The sequence below is a fragment of the Arachis hypogaea genome, chromosome 3 (assembly GCF_003086295.3).
Source record: "Arachis hypogaea cultivar Tifrunner chromosome 3, arahy.Tifrunner.gnm2.J5K5, whole genome shotgun sequence".
NCBI classification, from domain to species: Eukaryota; Viridiplantae; Streptophyta; class Magnoliopsida; order Fabales; family Fabaceae; genus Arachis; species Arachis hypogaea.
The window spans coordinates 137,681,468-137,702,413 of record NC_092038.1 but is presented as its reverse complement, the minus strand read 5'-3'; the positions used below and the strand labels follow the sequence as shown (position 1 = coordinate 137,702,413).

General features: G+C 31.9%; 1 protein-coding gene across 1 annotated transcript; it reads left to right on the top strand.

Annotated features, from left to right (window-relative positions):
* The first annotated feature begins 13,985 nt into the window (after positions 1–13,985).
* Positions 13,986–17,028, top strand: LOC112734357 (uncharacterized). The gene is made up of 2 exons (XM_025783628.3): positions 13,986–14,601; positions 15,369–17,028. The coding sequence occupies exons 1-2, from the start codon at positions 14,521–14,523 to the stop codon at positions 16,461–16,463; spliced, it is 1,176 nt and encodes a 391-aa protein (XP_025639413.1). The 5' UTR covers positions 13,986–14,520; the 3' UTR covers positions 16,464–17,028.
* The last annotated feature ends 3,918 nt before the right edge of the window (positions 17,029–20,946 follow it).

The window sequence follows — 20,946 nt, the reverse complement described above, 5'->3', positions numbered from 1 at the left end:
TCTCTATGCTGTCTGTTCTGTTTGCTGGAAATAGTTTTTGATTCTCTATGCTGCCTGTTCTGTTTTTGATTGTTTTAGATGGAACAATCACAAAGTAACTCACAGCCACAAGATAATGCTGCTCAAAATTCTCAAACTGGTTCATCTAGAGGTAAATCTGATCCAGCTTGGTAGTATTTCACAGTGAGGTATGACAAAAATAACAAGGCTCAATATACATGTATTTTCTGCTTGAATACTTATAATGGAGGGGGGATATATAGAATGAAATATCATCTTGCAAAAATTCCTGGACAAATTAAAGTTTGTAACAAAGTAACTGAAGATGTTGAGCTTCAATTCAAAAGGCTTTTGGAGGAAAACAAAAAAAAAAGGCAGAAAAAAGAAAATTTACATCTGAGTGTTATGATGTGGAAAGTGAAAGAGAAGCGGAAGAAGAGGGTGAAGCGTCTAATCCTTAATTTTTTCTTGGTTTTCTATTTTATTTTATTAGATGGAGGAGATGTGGAACTTGATGTGGATTTCCCTAATGTTGCTGATTCTTTAAATACAGCTTCTTTTGGTGGTACTTCTGATGATGGTGGCTTTGGATTACCTGTTTATGATGGAGATGTTGGAACACTTAATGATAATTATGATTTTTGATGAGTTGCATCTTTGATTAGTTGAAAACTTGCTAGTAATTGTATCTTTTGAATGTAGAACATTATGGGTTTGTCATTATGTACGTTTTATTTTTTGTTTAGTTATAAACTTTGATGTTTGAAGTTGTTTGTGAACCTCTAATATTAAGTAATTGATAATTTATTATGTGAAATATTAAATTTTATTAAGTTAGAAATTATTGAATTTATATACTTAAGATTATTTTAAATTTTTTAATAATTTTATTTAATATTTAATTAAACCGATTGAACTCCAGTTGAACTCCGGTCGAACCAGTGAACTATTAAACCAATAACCTCACCAGTTCATTGACCGGTCCGGTTCTGGCAACCTTGATTTATACCAAGCTTCCGAGAAAATTAGCAGGTATGAAATTGGGAACCAAAGGTTACATTTTGAAAATTTTGACAGCGTTGGCCTTTAATTAATTATGTGTTGCTGCAGATGGACTAATTTTAATTAATTGTTCCCGTTGAAAGAGTAAGAGAGTGCATATGCGTAGAAATTTATGCATTGACTCGGAGAGTGTGCTCAGTCATCTTAGTTTCTTTTAATTATGCGATGTGATTTGGAAATGAGTAATACATGGGGGATACTATACTATTCACATAATATTATAATAAACTTGAGACCACTACAATGTATAACAAATTATATATGGACCGATTCAGCCATTACTTTCCGACCATGCTTACTTTTGCAGTGAAAATTCTTCATTTCTGTTTTCTGGTCCTATATGTGCGTATAATTGTATATTTGTATTTGGACTGGGACATTCTCCGTAAATAATTTTAAATGGACTAGTTAATTGTGGAGTGTCTTTGAAAAGCTTTTAAGGTGAAAATCAAATCAACATCTATCAAACAAAATAGGTAGTAAACACAAAATTATTAATCTTTTCTTTTTTACGAAAAACCCTAGTGATAACTGGGGAGAGAAATCTGGAACAAAGAGGAGCAGTGTAATAACCTATTTATTAATTCATTTTTCTTTTTATTATTTATCTTATGGTACAGAAATTTTTTTTATGGAAAATAATTATGTGTTGTACAGTTATATTTAATGGTAAATTTTATCATAATATAAAACTACAACATTTCTTATACCAACACGCTGGTAACATATTGCATGAAAGTAGGACACTTGGCAAGTCTTTGTCAACACACATGTACTGTGATATATGCGATGAAAGTAGCTTTTTTAATATTGTTGCTGCGTGTTGTACTAGCTTTTGATTCGTTTGCTTTTTTTTAAGGAATCTGTAGCTTTTTAGAGATTTTTTTGCCAACACATTACTTGTATGTTGGGGTGGTAAATGGGTCTAAATTTGCTGACTGCGTAACCTATCAAAAAATGTGGGACGAATTGAAAAATTGAAATCGCCAAAGAATAAAAATTCACCTAACTTGCACCGCTTAAACCTTTGATCTTGGCGGGGTAGGGCGGGATTCTCCGCCAAACTTAGTTTTTTTTAGCAAATGGTATTTTTGTATTTTTTTTACCAAAACCCAACTTCTCCCAACCCAACTTACAAGGGTATGAAGATGAAAATTGAGTGGTTTGCATTATGTTTATGTTGCTTTAGAGACAATATTTATAATTATGTTTTGGATTATATTTATTTTGCTTTGGAGACAATATTTACAAAGACTTTAATATTTGTGAATATAAAAAATATAATTTTTTTATGCCTTTAGAAATTATAAATTTATTAATATGGTTGTGAAATTATATATATTATTTAGTAGTTAATAGTAAAAAAAAAGAGGAGTTTAGGCGAGCTTAGCCCGCCAGCACGCAGTTAGGCGGGGCGGGGCGAGACAGGCGGAGGTGGGGATTCTAGGACCGCCTCACTAGACGGGACGGGGCGGGATTCTGGTGGGGCGGGACAGGTTTCCCCGCTTGCCACCCCTATTTGCATGGTGCTAGAATGTTTGCATGTACGAGCAACTACAGCTCCGAAAACACACGAAGACGTAGAGATTGGCCTTTAAAGCCTCCCATTCAGTGATCCAGCTCCCCTCCTCACTCATTCAACACATTGTGAAGAGAGTTGAGAAAGTGTTTAGTTCAGTAAATTTTAGAGTATGAGTGTTCTTTTGAGAGTATTATAGTATATTAGGTGTGAGATTAATACATAATAAATTTTAAATGTGTGTTTAGTAAAAATGGTACGTGATTATATGTCGATGGCAGAACATATTATCAACTATTTAGGACAACATAATTATATAATTTTATTATTTTCGCTAATTTAGAGCTTATTATTTGGTTAATATGTTAAATATATTTATTTTGGTAAATATTATTATTAGTAATATTAGTGTAACACCCTAATTATTCTAAACTTTACCTCATGCCGTAAAGTACAGGTTAATCAAAGGTTACGACAATTTTAAGGCTTATACAATAAATATATATATATATATATATATATATATATATATATATATATATATATATATATATATATATATATAAGTAGAAAGGATTAATAATACGAGAAGCCCGATGAAAAAATAAGCTCAAAAATAGAGTTACAAAGTGCGAAACGTTCACACGAAGCTAAAAGCAATAAGGCACAAGATAATAAGGCATATGTAGATATAAAAGTATAATAATCATAAGACACTAGTCTCAGCTCGCGGAGTTTAGGCCGACTAGTTATATATAGATATACAGAGTTTTGAAAGTTAAAACAGAATACAACATATCTCTCTCTCAAGGTAAGCCTCTAAGGCAAATATAAATACAAAATGTGAGAGTACTAAACAAAATATCTAAAAGACTCCAAAAGAAACTAAAGATCCTCCGCTCTGTCACCATCGCACAACTCACCGAGATAGGTTGCAACCTGCATTTGAAAAATAACAACAAAATATGGAATGAGAACCAGAGGTTCTCAGTATGCTAACAGTGCCTGGTAATATAAGATGTAAGATTCTGGGATGCTAGAGGCAATCCTAAAACTCCATATCAATAAAAAATATTCAAGCTTATAAAACAGATAAATAAACCCTTAAACAGGTCAACTAACTTAGAGAATTTCTAACTATCAGTTCATCGTTGTCCCACAACCTTCACCAGCCTAACCTCCATGCGATCCCATCGCCACCGCCTTCCAAACCTCCTCAATCCTAGTAGAAAAGACAAGTAATATCAATGCAAGTAAAACACAAGTATAATAATGTATAGCAAGTAATTCAAGAAACAACTAAGTATGCTATACAATTAGGCAAATAATGCAAGTCAGCAAAGCAGGCAAACATATAAAATATGCACATGATGAATGTCTGTCCTATTTGGCTGTGATATCACATTGTCGGTTCAACTGCCAACCCGATACATTCCCATGGGAATGTCGCCTTTCGGTCACGAATAAAATGGGAACCCCCTGGGATATCGTGCTCGGCACACGGTCCAAGATATAGTGCATGCACACTCTTGTGATTCCGAAAGGATGCAAGTGGAATACTCTGCTATAGACCTCACATCTCAACGTAAGCGAGATTAACTACCGTTCTTACGCCACCGCTGCAACCTCGACAAGCGGAATCAACCACCGTCCTTGCCAGGTGCATAGCGTCTCAACAATCTCAATATAAAACAACATATCAGTGGTTTTAAAAAACATTATTTTCAGTACACAGTAAAGTCATCATTTTAATCTCGAGTCCTAGACTCGTCTCAACCATCAGCGGTCCGTAATTCCACAATCCATCACACAGTCATCATTACAGTACTTCGCCATCTCACTCAACTAATCCATCCTCAATACTCTAGAAACCTAAGTCTCCGTCTTTTAGAATCATATAGAAATTCACTAAATTAAATCACTAACTCATCCTCAGGAGTATTAGGGCCTAAGTACTAGATAGTACTCCTAAACAGTACTTAAAGAATGTTTGAAAAGCTAGAAAACCTTAAAAACGAGAAAAAAAATGATTTTTCAGCAAAACAGGGCCTCCGCGTATGCACGCATAGTATCGCGTACGCACGGTTGTTGAAATTTCCCATGCCGCGTACGCACGCGTGTGCCGTGTACGCAAGGAGGTAAGGCAGAAACGATCGCCCGCGTACCAGGTCATGGGGTCACATATGCGTACGTGAGTTTTGGCCCATCCTGCTGATGCATGTGCATCATTGGTAGTTTTAACTTGTTATTTTAGTAGCTTTTAGTTTGTTTTCATGAAAATTTAATTAATAAACAAGTGGATTCATGAATATCCCTGCATGCATTGGTTCATCAAGCATTAGTGAAATCGTGATCATTTCATAAAAATACAAGAGTTATATAATGCAAGAAGTGGTGTTTAAGAAATAGTTTGATTAAGTGAACTTCATTGCATTTAGATAGGATAGAAAATCTTGTATGAAATCATGAACTATCAAGCTTTGATGCATTTCCTTGGTTAATGATAATAGTAGAAGCAGAGAGTGAGAAACAGAGCCATGGAGAAGCAAAGGTAGCGCTCAAAGTAGCGTCCAGAAACCAAGCGCCAGTAATGAAGTAAGGACACCACTCGAAGTGGCACTCAATTACTCAACGTTAGGAGAAAACCTGGAGCATATCCTCAGTGTTCAGAGTGGCCCTCACTTTGGCGCTCATTTTGCAAGCGTCAAAGATCACCCCTGGAACAAGTCCTGGTGCTCATTTGGGCGCTTGTTTGCACGCTTAGTAACTCAGCGCCTTCGATTATTCACTTGGAAAATTTTATGGTCACGCGTACGCGTGGGTGACGCGTACGCTTGAGGGTGAAATGAGCGCCAGGATTGAACGAGCACTGAGTTGGGTGCTTGTTTACTGAGCGCCTGCGAAGAAGGCCACGCATACGCGTGAGGATGTGAATTTGTGCCCCTGGAGATGAGACCTGGTGCTCAGCTTGGCGTTCAGGTTAGCGCTTGTTTACTGAGCGCCTGCAAAGAAGGCAACGCGTACGCGTGGGTGACGCGTACGCGTGAGGGTAAAATGAGCGCCAGGATTGAACGAGCGCTGAGTTGGGAGCTTGTTTATTGAGCGTCCTCGATAAGGGTCTCGCGTACGTGTGGACGACGCGTACACATGACAAGGAAAAATTGCCAGCGCTTGTTTGCACGCTCACTTAATCCAGTGCCAGCATCCTAGGAGGACCCAGCGCTAGATTGACTGACTGCGGATGGAACCACTAAATTTTCCACGACTGTCTCCCCTCCCCCATCGCCATCCTTGTCCTCGTCACCGGCTTCGTACATAGCTTCGAACTCCTCTTCGCTACCATTGTTCATTCCTTCGTACTCTTCATCTTTGTCATCTTGCACTCTTAGTCATATTGAATTTCATTGGCATCTATATGTTCAAATTCAACATACAACTCAATCATTGGATGTTGCACTTGAATTTGCTGGTGGATATGAAACATTCGTTGAATACTTGTTTCGTCAACGATCGACATAATCTCAAACTGTATTAGGCTGCCAAATACGATAACCAAACTCCTGTAAAAAATATTACTAACCTTCTTTAAAATATCACTCTCTATGCTTTGACAGAGACTGTATTGTAGTTCTACGAATGTCATAGTGTATGGAATCATAAACGAAAATAGATTCTCATACACAAAGCTCACCCCATCATATGTATTTCATATAATCTCACAGTTGTGGTAAACCATTATATTTGCAGTGCCCTCCACAACACCAACAAAGCACTAAAAACATAAATCTCGCAATGAAGTAAAATGGTAATGAGTTTCGATTTTATAGGCAGAGGACCCACCTCACATGTTACGTATTGAAATCACAACAAATCGGCAATTGATACGTGTACAACACGCATGTAGTGTGTTTTCCCGATGTCTGCCACGTGTGTCCAATACGCATGTAGTGTGTTGCCCGATGTCTGCCACGTGTCCAACAAGTATGTATTGTGTTGCTCTTGATGTTGTCACGCGTCTAGCACGTTGCATGCGTGGTGAGTTAACACGTTTTTTGGGTGTTGGGCATGTCATATCTACAGCATTCACCACCTAGTATATACACCAAAGAAGTTCATTTTAAACGAAAATACACATATCTTTTTTATATTAAAAAAATGAGCCTATAAAAATAGTTTTTTTTTTTCTGCGGTATCCTTCAACTCGCAAGGTCAAAGACTAATCCTTGACACTTGCTGATACGTGCTTCGAAAATTCGTAATATGAAGATTTCAAGTTATTATTTAAAAGTTATCAGTTTATGTTTTCATGATATAAAAATAGTTTTTTTGTTTGTTTTTCGTGGTATTTTTCAATCTGACAGGTCAAAAATTAATTTCTAACATTTGCTTAAACTGACTAGTGAACTAACTATTAGACTAAAAAAATTTTATTTATAAAAAGGTTAATGAGAAATAATAATAATCAATATAAAAACTAATAAGATTTTAAAATTAATTATTTTCATAATCAATGGCCAAGATGTAAAACCAAATTAAGTATCTCAATTCTCTTTAATTTGTGTATAAACATAAATTATATCAATGGATTTTGGATTTTTTTAAATAAATAAATATTTTATTTATAGATATAAGTAATTTGTAGTTTTTTTTTTATCGAAATTCCTGAGTTGCACTGTGTTGCCAAACCCAGCCTCCTTCAAGTAAGAAAGCATAACGTCCGATAGTGTTAGAGTGTGGCTCACTCGCTTAGGGAGAAATAGGCGAGGACCTCTCATAAAAAAAAATAAAAAAGCTTAATAACAAATCTATTTGAAAAATAAACATTTAAATGTCGAAACAAAAAGATAAAAAAATATACTAAACAAATATTTCACATTTCATAATTTAGTTGAAAACAGAATAATTAATCTTTAAAAAGCAAACATCGAAAAAACATATCGAACAAATGCAATAAATATTAAAACATTTAATAACAGTTAAAAAATTATCTACCACAATCAAAATTAAATTTAAATATATAAAATTCAAATTTAAAGAAATATAAAATGTAATAAACATTTACTTAATAAAATAATTAATTAATACATTAAATTATACCTATTAATTAACACTTACTAACAATACATTCTACCACCTAATAGATACTACATTTATAAAAGTATCCTAACCATGACTATAACTATATACTTATTTGACTTAAACAGGAAAATAACAATACTAATTTGAAAGTGATTGCTTCAGCGATATGTCACGTTGCGTTCAGGTAGTTGATGTCATCATCTCGTGCATATATATGCACCATAATCTTTGACTGCCTCAATAATATAAATAGAAATGGCTATAGGTGAGAGAAAGTAGAAATGATTCAGAAGTGACTTCAAGTCACGAGATAAATGAGTTCAATATATAGATGCAGCTATTACTTATCTTATTTACAGTGTAAACGAAATAATACTGTGTATTTCTTATTTATACTGTAAATAAGATAAGCACGTTTCACACCATGTGTGCAAACGTAATACGTGCATGTAAAATTCTGTCTTATTTCACTTATAGTGTAAATAAAACATACACAGTATTATTTTATTTACATTATAAATAACATAAGTAACAGAATGCAAATCTATAATAACGTTACAAATTACTTATATATGTAAATGGATCTCCCAATTTATTGTTCCTTTATTTTCAATATGTTAAACTATTTATTTTCAACTATTTAGTGTTGGTTAAATATTTGTATAGATTCAAAACTTAATCCCATTTTTTTCATCACTAATTGTTGATCGAAAAATATTTTCGATGAGAGTGAATCGATTCGGAGTGAGTCAGAAATAGTTTCTCGAGAAGATGTACGCGTAAGCATGAGGTTGGAAGTGATTGGCGCTGATTTGGATTTCGATTGACTTATTAATTAAATAAGCCTAATCGAGTGAGAGATTCGATTTGAGCAATCGAGTAAGACATTCGATGAAGTGCGAGTACCAGTTTTCTAGAAGTGCATCAAAGCGTCTCCGATTAGACAAGTTTTTACAATAAAAATAAAATAAATTTGTAGAATATTAAATATAATTCGGAAATCAAAGTTTTCAAAAAGTAAAGACATGGTAAATGGAAAGACTTGAACCAAAATCAAAAGAAAACAGTAAAAATGCCTTAAATTAAGTCAAAGAACTTCGAAGTAAATGATAGAATTCTGAAAGATAAATTTAACAGAGAAAGTAAAGAATATGAATAACACTTGGTGAATAAAATTAGAAACAGAATTGAAATTAAAAGAAAGAAGAAGGTGGAAGGAACCCTATAGAAAAAAAAAAACTCGATCGCAAACTCATGGATACGCTGGGATGTGAGAATGCTAGAGTGTTTTTTTGAGTAAAAGTTCCAACCCCCATTCCCTAACACTTCACAGTATTTATAGACTATCTTTTTTTTTTGGTGACTTTTTATAGACTATCTTACGTAACGGTTAATTTGATTACAATTAATTACAATTAAATGAAGAATTATAAATTTGAAACACAACCACTCTTGATAACTGTTTCCAATGCGTGATTGTAGATATTTCTAATATTTTTCTCGTGTGATAAAAGCCACAAATTTTTCCGCTTTCATAACTATTTGATCAGTTTTTCGAAAACCTTCTTCAACCTTTCGAATCAAATCTTCTCTTCGATTCTAGCTTATTCGATTGACAACATAATTGAAATCCACATCAGCACCGATTGCCTCACTTCAAGCTCGCGCGCACGCGTCTTCTTGAAACACCATATTTTTTTATTTCGATCTGACCCACTCTTATCGAAAATACTTTTTTCGATCAACACACTAATATAAATCTAACGCATAACATTATTATGTGAAACTTTTCCATATATAATATAATTCTTAATCGATAATACTTTTGTTGACCGACCTAAATATTTTAAAGTGATTTTAATTACTTATCATTTATGCCTAATGGATTTTGCTAATGATTAAGTTAAAATTTAAAAACTAGTTTGTCAATGAGGTTTATATGGATGTCTTGACTATTGAGAGTGTATTTTATTTACATTTATAAATGCACTCAACTTTTATTGTTTGTTAATTATGACAAGGATTTACCAATTTGGCTATTTTGTATTTTAAAGGCATATTTTAAGATTATAATGCTATATTTTTAAAATTTTTTATGTATTTAATGTATTGAAAATATAAAAAATTATTTTTAATAATTTTTAATAAAATATGTTTTTATAATAATTTTAAAATGTGTTTTTAGAGTATATATTAACAAAATTCTTTTAAGAAAAAATATAAAAAAATTATAATTGTATAATTCTTTTAGAGTATATATTATCCTAATAATAGGATTTGAGTATTAGTTAATAGTTACAAAGTTTCACATAATAAAGTAATCAAGTTTTGGGGCCTGTTTAGAGACGTTGGTTAAAAGTATGGCATGGTTGGCAGTTGGAGCGTTGGCCCACATGCGAACAAATTGGACGAAAACATTGGGAGAAGCTCGTGGTGGGGGCCCACCTCACAGCCCAGCTTCCACCTCATTGCTTGGCTGGGTCCACACCCAAATGTGTTCCACTGTTCTGTTCTGTTTTCTTCCTCCTCCTAACTGTTGCAGATGCTGATAGTACATTAGTAGTTGAATTGAAATGTTTTCCTTCTCTGCCTTCTCGTTATCCCCATCAATATTCACTTATACTCTTTGCTAAAAGCCTAGAGGTGTTTGTAGTTGCTTTGGATGAATTTTGATTTCAGTGTTCAATCAAACTAAACACTAGGTATAATTGCAATAGTTTATGATATGTTAGTCGAGTTAAATCTTAAAGTAATTTCTAAAATTGACTGTATGTATCAATAGTTTTTAAAATTTTAATTATATTAATTATGTTTTTTAGATCAATAAAAATATATTATGTTAATTAATAAATTATTTTTTTATCAAATGACACATCATTTGAAATTAATATAGTGTATTTTTGTTAATTTTAAAAATATAATTAGTAAAAATAAAAGTTTAGAAATTATTTTAATATATATGACTAATCTTAACAGTACTTTAAGATTTAACTCTATAGTAATAACTTTTTTACTAATAAAACTTAACATATGAAATATAGCATTTGTTTCACTTGATTTTTGGTAATCTCGACAGAGTGTCGAATCAAATTTGTATTAAGATCTCAATTCTAGGGGTGTTCAAATCCAAACCGATCCAAATTAAACCGCTCATCCAATCCAATTCAAACCGAAAACCGATTAAAACCGCACTAATTCGGATTTGATTGGATTCTATTTTTTGCAAACCGCTGGATTGGATCGGATTTCGGATCTACTTTTCATAACCGATCCAATCCAATCCAAACCGCACAATGTGCTATAATATTATTATTTTATTATTATATTTACAATTATATTTATAACATGTTCAATTTGTTATACATTTTTCTATTATTTATGTATTATTATTATTTAATAAATATTTTATGTTTAAAATATTATTTATTTATTTATTTTAACTAACCTATAATTTTATTTCTATTGTTATGTTATTGTCGGTTTTTTAAGATATGTTAAGACTTTTTATGTCATTGTTGATTATTTAAAATTTGATGTTAAGACTTGTTATATGTATTTAATTTTTTTTATTTAAAAAACCGCAAATCCAAAAACCGATCCAAACTGCTTGTAATCGGATCGGATCGGATCGGATTTTCAAAAAAAGTTCATCCAATCCAAACCGCACCGCACATAAATTAAGCATTCGGATCAGATGAATTTTTTCCTTAAAACCGAACCAAACCGCACCGCGAACACCCCTACTCAATTCGAAAAGTATGTACGGTTTTAAATAAAAAAAGAGTGTGTTTGACCCAAAAATTAGTTAACGTAAGTATCGAAATTGTGTATCTCAAAATATTTATAATAAAATATAAAATAAGAAGACAAATAAAGCCAAATAAAAACTTGGAAATAAAATGCTGGAAAGAAAAAAGAAATAAAAAATGATAAAAAAAATAAATGAAATAAATAAGAGCTGGAATTGAAATAACAAACAAATTGAAGTTTAAAATAATAGAAGGAAAAATAAAAGGAATTACCAACGACAAATAAAAGAAAAAGTATAAAATAACAAAAATAAAATGAACAAAATTTTTTTTGATTCTATACACTTATATAAACTTGCACTCCATAAATCTCTTTAATGTCAGTATAATTTTAAATTTTGTAGAGTTTGATGTGATGTAATAATAATGTCCAAATTGAAATTTCTTTTTTATTTTTGGCTTTCTTTTATTTATAGATCACAAGGGTAGATTTGAAGGGTATTCTTCTTTTTTCACAATCTAATTTTCTCTGTTTCTCAGGTCACTATATTATTTTGATCATAAAGAATTTTGACTTATAAATTTGACATTTCACATCTTTTTTAACCTTAATCTTCAAATTATTTTGATCATAAAGAATTTTGACTTTTAAATTTGACATTTCATATCTTTTTTAACCTTAATCTTCAAATTCAACGTTCGTACAATTTATTTTATTTTAATTTTTAGAAATTACCGACTCAACTTCTTTTAAAATAAGTTAAACTCTTGTATTAATACTTATAGTATAATTTATGTTACGATACTTCCACCTACATTTTTATGAAACAATTCACATATTACAATATTTCGATTTACACGTTATCAAACTATCATGATCGAATTATTTAAACTCTTCCAATTTTGTGTTAATAGTATCAAGTTAGATTTTGGTTGTATTGACTTTAAAACACAATTTAATTTTTCTGTCATGTAATTTAAAATTTGATCAAAATCATACTGGTGTCAAAAATAAGATTCAATCAATTTTATTTCAAAAAGTTATATTTTTAACCGATTTTAATTTAAATTGAATAATATTATATTTTAACTATCTTCATTGAATTCTAACTCTCGTATATGGATAGATTAATTGGGAAAAGGAAAAAAAAAAAAAATCCTTGCCTCGGCACTTTCCTCATCGTTGCAACTACCGTGCCACTTTTGGATTGGTCGATTCTTATTCTACACGCCGGTGCATTCAAAACCGACCTTTGCTCCATACAAAACGACGACGTCACCAACTTTTCTACCCCTAACCTAACACAGTGTTTGGTTCGAACGAATATAAGAGGAAGGAAAATTCAGGAAAAGAAAATGAGTGAGGAAGGAAAATTCAGGAAAAGAAAATGAGTGAAAAATCAAGTTTTTCTTTGTTTGGTTTATCAAGGAAAATGCAGAGGAAAAGAAAAAAAGGGAATGGGTCCATAAAATACTTTTCTCTTCGACTAAAAGATAAAAACCAACAAAAAAAAAAAGAAATAATGATATAATTACAAATTTATTCTCTCTTTATTTTATTTTTTTAAATTTAAAAATCATCTCTTCTGCTCTTTTCAATTTTACAGTACTATCAAACTTTATCTTTTTTTTAAATATAATTAAAGAGATTAATAATATAATTTATGAATAATTATTTATTTATAAAATTATTTATTTGTATATATTTAAAAAATAATGATATATTTTTTGTTTATCATATTTAAAAAACGATAAAAGAGATATATAACTCTAAAAAAATTATTGTTATTAATAAAAATAATATGTTAAAATTTTAAAATACAATTTGAATTATTTTTTCTATTAAAAAAATAATTTAAATATATTAATAAATTATAATTTATATATAATATAAATAAAGATATTACTGTAATTTTATTCTAATATAATTTTTTTTATTTTTTTTTATCTAAATAAAAAATAATTTTCTTTCTATTTATTTTCTCTTCATTCAAACAACAAAAAAATCATCAATTTTTTTTTATTTTCTTTCCTCTTATTTTCTTTCCTTCCCTTCTTTCCTCTTATTTTTCATCTTTTATTCAAACAATGCCTAAGTCCCTTCACCTAAGTAATCTTCAATATGATGAAGATTATTAAAAATTAGAATAAGATGAATATTATAAAGCAACTCCGGGCACCCATGAGCTGGCTGCCACGTGTCTTGTTGGACCCCGAAAAACAACGAAATTGTCAAGAGAATAAATGCCCCTGGTTTACAATTTTTTTTAGTTATCTTAATTATCTAATATAATCTAATCTAATGTTTTTTCTTTATTTTTTTCATGATCATCTTATCTAAATTCTAACTGATAATTTGCTGCTACTAATAGCATTTGTCAACGTGTGTTGGCTATAAATTATAAATTTAATTTTATCTAATCTAATTATTATTTTCATTCATTATCATTAGACAAAATATTTTATCCTGTAAATATATCAAAATTAAACACTTAACTTTTATACCGTCGGGCAGTTAAAATTAAAATCATAAATTTATACATTAAAAGAAAAACAAATAAAGAAACAACAGCAATATACACAAAGAACCAGTTGTCGCGATCCCGTCAATACAACGCGTGAGGGAGGGACTAAGTAAGAGATATCGTAAGCGGAATGACAATTAAGCCCCTAGCATAGGAGACGCGATTCCAGGTTAAGCGAGTGCTTTTGCGTAATTGCGGGATGAATAGCATATGTTTATATAAATATTTGGGGTGGCAATAAGATAGGGAGAATATCAATAATTATAATTATAAAAATTGAAAAGCGGCATCGAGAACATAAACATCATAGGAAGGAGAGAGAGGAGGGGGTTGTGTAATGTAACGGAACTTTTGAGAGTGTGTGTGGAGAAGACAACTGCCACCCGTTCCAAGGAGACAGAAGAAGAGAAGAGAGTCACCTCGTTGTTTGTTCCTCTTTTATATTCTATCAATCGCGCCTGCAAGATTAGATAGTATAATTAACTTACCCTCTAATTTGTGTGTCTTCACGAGTTGAGTTTTCCTTTCGAGGCCCTCATACGGTAACTCGATCTGCTTTTTGTTCATCCGCAAACCCTAACACAAAATGTGGTGGATGATGAACGAGACCGGGGGCAACTACTGCTCTAAGAAGAGCGATGATTTGTGCAGCAAAGTTTGTGGCCAGGTATCTATCTATATATCTTCAATTATACTTTTCTTTTTAAAAGTTTTCTTTTTTCTGGTTCCATCAAAACTTATAAGTTGCTTTCTTTTATTTATTTATTTATTTATTATTTTGTTCTTGCTGTTCCGAATCGCGCTTTATGGTTTCCGCGATTCTTAAAATTAATGATAATGAAAACAAAAATAAAATCGGATGCAGATGGGTTAGTGATTTAATCTCTCGGCGGGTGGTTATGGAATTTTTCGCCTTAGATTTACTATTTTTTCTTTCTCTTTTTGTTCTTTTTTTCTACGACATATTTGTGATCTGAATTTGGGTCCAGGATTAAGGTGGTGTTTTTTTTAGGCTTTTAGTATATGCCTTTGCTAATTTGGGCAAATCTGGTGAATTTTTTGTTGGTTTGTATGCAAGGGCACCTTTTTTACCCCCATTTCCGTATTGTTCCTATCTTTGGGCTTGGTTTCTGAGAGGGTAGAGATCTCTATTGCTGCCATAGTTGGATTTGAACTGCTACTTGCATTTTCGGGATCTTTATTCTTGCATGTTCTAATCTCTTCATGATGATGATACTAGTTAACTTGTATCAGAATTGAAAGTTTTGGCCAAGGGAGAGGGTAATTAACAATTTTGATTCATGATATGGGTTGTTTGTGTTTGGAGGGTTGAATGAAGCTGCATTGTGTAGTTATTTACCAGTTTCTTTTTTTTCTTATATAATTCCTTTTAGCTTTGCTGGTTACATAGATATTTGTTTCTCAATTATGCAGGAATCAAGTCAAGTTTCTGGCATGTCAAGAATCCGCTGCATTTTGCGTGGCTTGGATGTAAAGACCTACATATTCATATTTGCTGTTATCCCAATGTGCATATTTGGAATATACCTGCATGGCCAGAAAATCTCGTACTTTCTGCGACCCCTCTGGGAAAAACCACCCAAGCCATTCCATGTCATCCCCCATTACTATAACCAGAATGTGTCCATGGAGAATCTATGCAAACTTCATGGATGGGGAGTCCGTGAGTTTCCAAGGCGTGTTTATGATGCTGTGTTGTTCAGTAACGAGATTGAAATACTTAACTTGCGGTGGAGAGAATTGTACCCTTACGTTAATGAGTTTGTGCTCCTTGAATCAAATTCTACATTCACTGGATTGCCTAAGCCTCTGGTTTTTAAGAGCCATCGTCACGAGTTCGAGTTTGCAGAGCCCCGGTTAACTTATGGAACTATTGGTGGCAGATTTAGGAAAGGAGAAAACCCATTTGTTGAGGAGGCATATCAGCGCGTAGCATTGGACCAGCTCCTCAGGATAGCTGGTATAACAGATGATGATTTGTTGATCATGTCTGATGTTGACGAGATACCAAGTGCCCACACTATTAATCTCCTGAGATGGTGTGATGAAATTCCTTCAATCATTCATCTCCAGCTGAAGAACTATCTATACTCATTTGAGTTTCGTTTGGATGATAAGAGCTGGAGGGCTTCGGTTCATAGGTATCAGACTGGGAAGACAAGGTATGCTCATTATCGCCAGTCGGATATCTTATTGGCAGATTCTGGGTGGCATTGTAGCTTTTGCTTCAGGCGCATCAGTGATTTTGTTTTCAAGATGAAAGCCTACAGCCATTATGATAGAGTCAGGTTCTCTCATTATTTAAATCCAGATAGAATCCAGAGTGTTATATGCTCTGGGGCTGATTTATTCGACATGCTGCCTGAGGAGTACACTTTCAAGGAAATCATTGGCAAAATGGGACCGATACCCCATTCCTATTCTGCAGTTCATCTTCCTGCTTATCTCTTGGAAAATGCAGATAAGTATAAGTTCTTGTTACCTGGAAACTGCATGAGAGAGAGATGATCCTGGAAACTCATCCATGAGACTGATTTTCTTGCTAAGCTTTTTGTAGCTTGTGCAGCAGCTTAAGGTGGTGACTCCTCTCAGGTGTGTGAACTGAGGTTCTGTTCTGGTGATTGTGTGTCACTTCTATAGGGCTGTATCATTGTCCAGTGAGATATTCTTTGAGAAATTCCTTGAGTTCAGACAAATTCTTTTGACTTTGAGGTGAGGAACTCTTGTACATAGCTTAGAGGTGCACCTCATTCAAGGGGGGGAGCAGTATCTATTCTTCTGAAGAGCGATTTGAAAGTGCTGTTTAGGAACATGCTTGCCATGATTGAACTCCGTGTTTATTTGGTATTTTAGTGTGGCTGTGATCCCCAGATATACCATAGAGTAGCTTAAAGTTTCCCCACCTTTTTCCCGGTTGGGAATTTTTGTTCTGCCAGACCAATTCATTTTCTTCTATTCTTTAGTTGGTTATCATGTTAAATATGTCGCTAATCTGATTGCTTGTCCTATATTTTACAACAACACTGACTCAGTTTTTCTGAATTATTTAGTATAATTCATCGTTGCTATCAAACTTGCATCAGCTTACTTGCTTTGATTCTTGTTTGGTGAAAAGTAACAAAAAAAGACGCGTTTAGAATAATTCAGTGTACTGCAAGAAACTAAATAGAGAGAAGTAGAAAACTCTAGATGATAGATATGCTTTAACTTGTACCTGTCGCAGTGCAGCAGAAGTTGGTATCTTATAACGAACCTCATGCCGGCTTCTTGAATCTCAGCCACAAGTACTGCAGTTCCCTTCTTTCCTTCCTCTCTTCTTTTCTCTCTTTCTTTTTTCTCCTTTGTTTTTTGTGAAATATATCAATTTAAAAGAATTTACACAAATAGTAATTTTTATTTTGTCATATTAACAAAAGTAATAATAAACTATTTTAAAATAATTGTGCTATGCGAACATAAAAAGATCAGTGATTTATATAAAATATATATTAAAATATAAAATATACATTGAAAATAAATTAAATAATAAATATATTTATGTATAAATATATAATGATTGATTTAATAATTAATTTTTTGTGTGTATATAATATTTTTACTTAAAAAATCATATGAATATATGAATTTTATTAGATGCTCGTATAAAATTAAATTATATTTTTAATATTCTATCCGTAATTAAATTAATAAATGACACTGAAAAGTTACCAATAGAATAAGCTATTTGAATTAGATTAAATCTTTTTTAAAAATTTGATCTAATTCATGCCTTTCAATTTTTTTCAAAGAGGAGCCAATATTATTTGAACTTGTTATTGACCAAATTTAAAAGGGTGATTCTATTTTTTTTTATTACGCTACGGTGTTGACACTAATTATAGTGCCTATAGCGTTTTAAAATATCAATTATTCTTCGTATATAAACTATTTTATTATACAAGTTCAAATACGCCATTTTTTTTAAATCACTCACGCGTATGTCTTACGCACCCACATTTCACGCACGTCTTAATTTAATAAATTTTAATCAACGCGTGTATGTTTTTGCTGCACGTTCTTTTTCTTCTTTTTTTTTTTCGTTATTGTTGTCACCAACACCACCACCACCACCTCCTCCTCCTCCTCATCTTTCTTTTTTTATTAGAATTTCTTCTCATCCTTCTTTTTCCTTCTTCTCCTCCTTATCTCGTTGTTGAAAATAATGAATAATTCAAGTTCAGATTATCAATTGAACCAAAACGAAATTGATTATTGTTTTGAATCCAATCAAGTAGTTGAGGTGTGGTTCGATTCTAATTAATTTTTTCATTAGTAGTTTATGATTCTGTAGGTGAATAATGTTTCATCGTTGATGGTTTGAATTGAATGTAATGTAAAAGTTATGTATTAAGGAAAATATTTTTCTGTATTTGCAGCAAATTTGGATATAACACGAAGATATTTGGGTGCATTCTTTAAGAATTTTTGGTGTATATGCTGATAAATTTTACATAATTCAAAACTCTTCTTCTTCCTTCTCATCTTCTATTGCTTCTTCTTCTTCTTTTTCATCATCATAATATTCTTTTTTTTTATTCGTCTTTTTTTTCTTGTTTTATCTTCTCAAATTTCTTCTTGTTTTACTCTTTTAACAAGAATAAAAACAAAAAAAATTAAACAAAGAAAAAGAAGAAACACATAATGGTACAAAATTATTTAGAATAGGATGAACTTACATTCGTTCAACTAAAAGAAAGAAAGAAATAAGGAAGGATAAAGTATATTTTTTGTCTCTGAAGTTTGACAAAAATTTAAAAAATATCCTAAGTTTTATTTTGTTTCAATTTTGTCCCAAAAGTTTTCGATTTGCATAAAATATATCCCTGAAGGCTAATTTTTCAAAAAATTTAAGACCAATTCAACAACAATTTTATAAGAATAACTCTCAACACAAGCAAATCAAGTATAATTTCCATGCATTGTTGTTAGATTGGTCTTAAAGTTTTTGAAAAATTAGCCTTCAGGGGTATATTTGATGTAAATCGAAAACTTTTGGGACAAAATTGAAACAAAATAAAATTTAGGGGTATTTTTAAAACTTTTGTCAAACTTTAGGGACAAAAAATATACTTTACCCAATAAAAAAAAGAAGAAAAAAAATGTAGCATTAGAGGAAACACTTTTCTGTATTTACAACAAATTTGGGTATAACACGAAGATATTTGGGTGTATTCTTTAAGAATTTTTGGTGTATGTGTGCTGATAAATTCTGTATAATTCAAAACTCTTCCTCTTCCTCCTCCTCATCTTCTGCTGCTTCTTCTTTTTCTTCATCTTATTTCATATTTTCATAATTCTTTTTAGGAGGAAAAAATCAAACAAAGAAGAAAAAAATACATAATGTTGCAAAATCAATAGAAAGAGAAGGAGGAAAAAAATGCAGCAACAACAACAGTGATTAAAAAAATGATAATGAAGATGAAACACGCAAAGAAAAATGAGAAAAAACGCAAAGAAAAATGAGAAGAAGGAGGAGGAGGAGGAGAAGGAGAAGGAAGAGGAGAAACGCGAAGCGCGCTATGAAAATCGTTGAGTAGGGTGCGTGTTAACACGCTCATATGGGTGAGCGTCCTTTTTGTTAGGTTTAGCTCAACTTGTATGATTTGTAAACTAAAATGACTTATATGTGTAGCACTTCTCTTAAAATATATTACTAAAATTAAAATAATATTTTTTATCATTAAATAATATTTTTTTAAAAATATTCTTAAAAAAATATTATTAAAATATAAAAAAATTTGATTTTATTTTTAGTAATATTTGCATAACCACAATAGCATTGGTATACTAAAATTCACTGTTTAAATATCGCTAAATCTAATGATATATTATTAAAATTTTTTTGTACGGTTATCATTTATCATCTTAAAGTTTCAGAAATGTAAACACATATATTTGATTGATATGATGACCGTTAATAAGTAAAGATTTAATTCGGTTTCTGTTATTTTTTACAAAAACCAAAGTAATTTTTGTCAAAAAAAAAATAGATATTTTGGTCTTTAATTTTTTTTATTTTAAGATAATACGTTTTATTTGTTAAAAAATCTGTTAAATAATAAAAAAAATAGTTTTATGAGAATTTTATTAAATTTTTTTGAAAAAATGAGGAGCCAATATTTTTATTGTACAATGCATACAATAGGAGTTTAATTGAAATTAATATTAAATTATGGGTACAATCGTTAATTATAAAAATTTGCTAATTTGAATTTTTAAAAAAAATTAGAATTAAGTTATTTGAAAACAAAAACCACGACCATCTCTCTCTAAACGGTGAGGACAGACCAATAACGCAGACTCTCTCACCGACGGTGGTAATTCATTTTCTCCTTGGCTCGTGTGTTATCACCGGAAGTCGTTCCGTCTGACGTCGAAGTCCGCACCGGTGAACGCCCAGCAGCGCATTCTGATCGTGTGGCTCGTTCTGGCGGCACCGCATCAAGTCCGCCTGCGACGACTCCGTCGCAGCCGGCATGTACCTTCCTCTGTCCATTGACGATACAAGATAAAGGAGTCACGAGTATCATTCCTTTGATACGTCCATCACCGCGTAGTAGTTCGTAGATGGCGTGCAATGTCGTGCAATCGCTGTGTCATGTTCCATCCTCCATTGCTGATCACAATTCATCAAAGTCGCATGAAAACGCTCCCGACCATTTTGCGCCGACGGTGAGCAGTCTAATAAGGTGAGAATGGTTCGTTGAATCAGTGATAATGGATGGTTATTTTCATAAGATTTGGATGTTCATTGTTAGTGCAAGTGGAGTGTTTTATTGTATGTTAATTACTTACTTAGATGGAACATGAATATTATTCAATTAACCATATTTGTGCTGGTTTTAAATTCATGGTGCGCATTTATGTATGGAGGATATGCATGTGTTAATCAGTCATGGAATATGGATTTTACTTGTGATGAAATAGTTCTCTTGTGGAGTATCCTATATGG

What these genes read in the sequence shown, in the direction of transcription:
- LOC112734357 (XM_025783628.3), top strand. Translation starts at nt 14,521, where the DNA reads ATGTGGTGGATGATGAACGAGACCGGGGGCAACTACTGCTCTAAGAAG. An exon ending in GCAGCAAAGTTTGTGGCCAG is followed by an intron (nt 14,602 to 15,368) that starts GTATCTATCTAT and finishes TCAATTATGCAG; the next exon opens with GAATCAAGTCAAGTTTCTGG.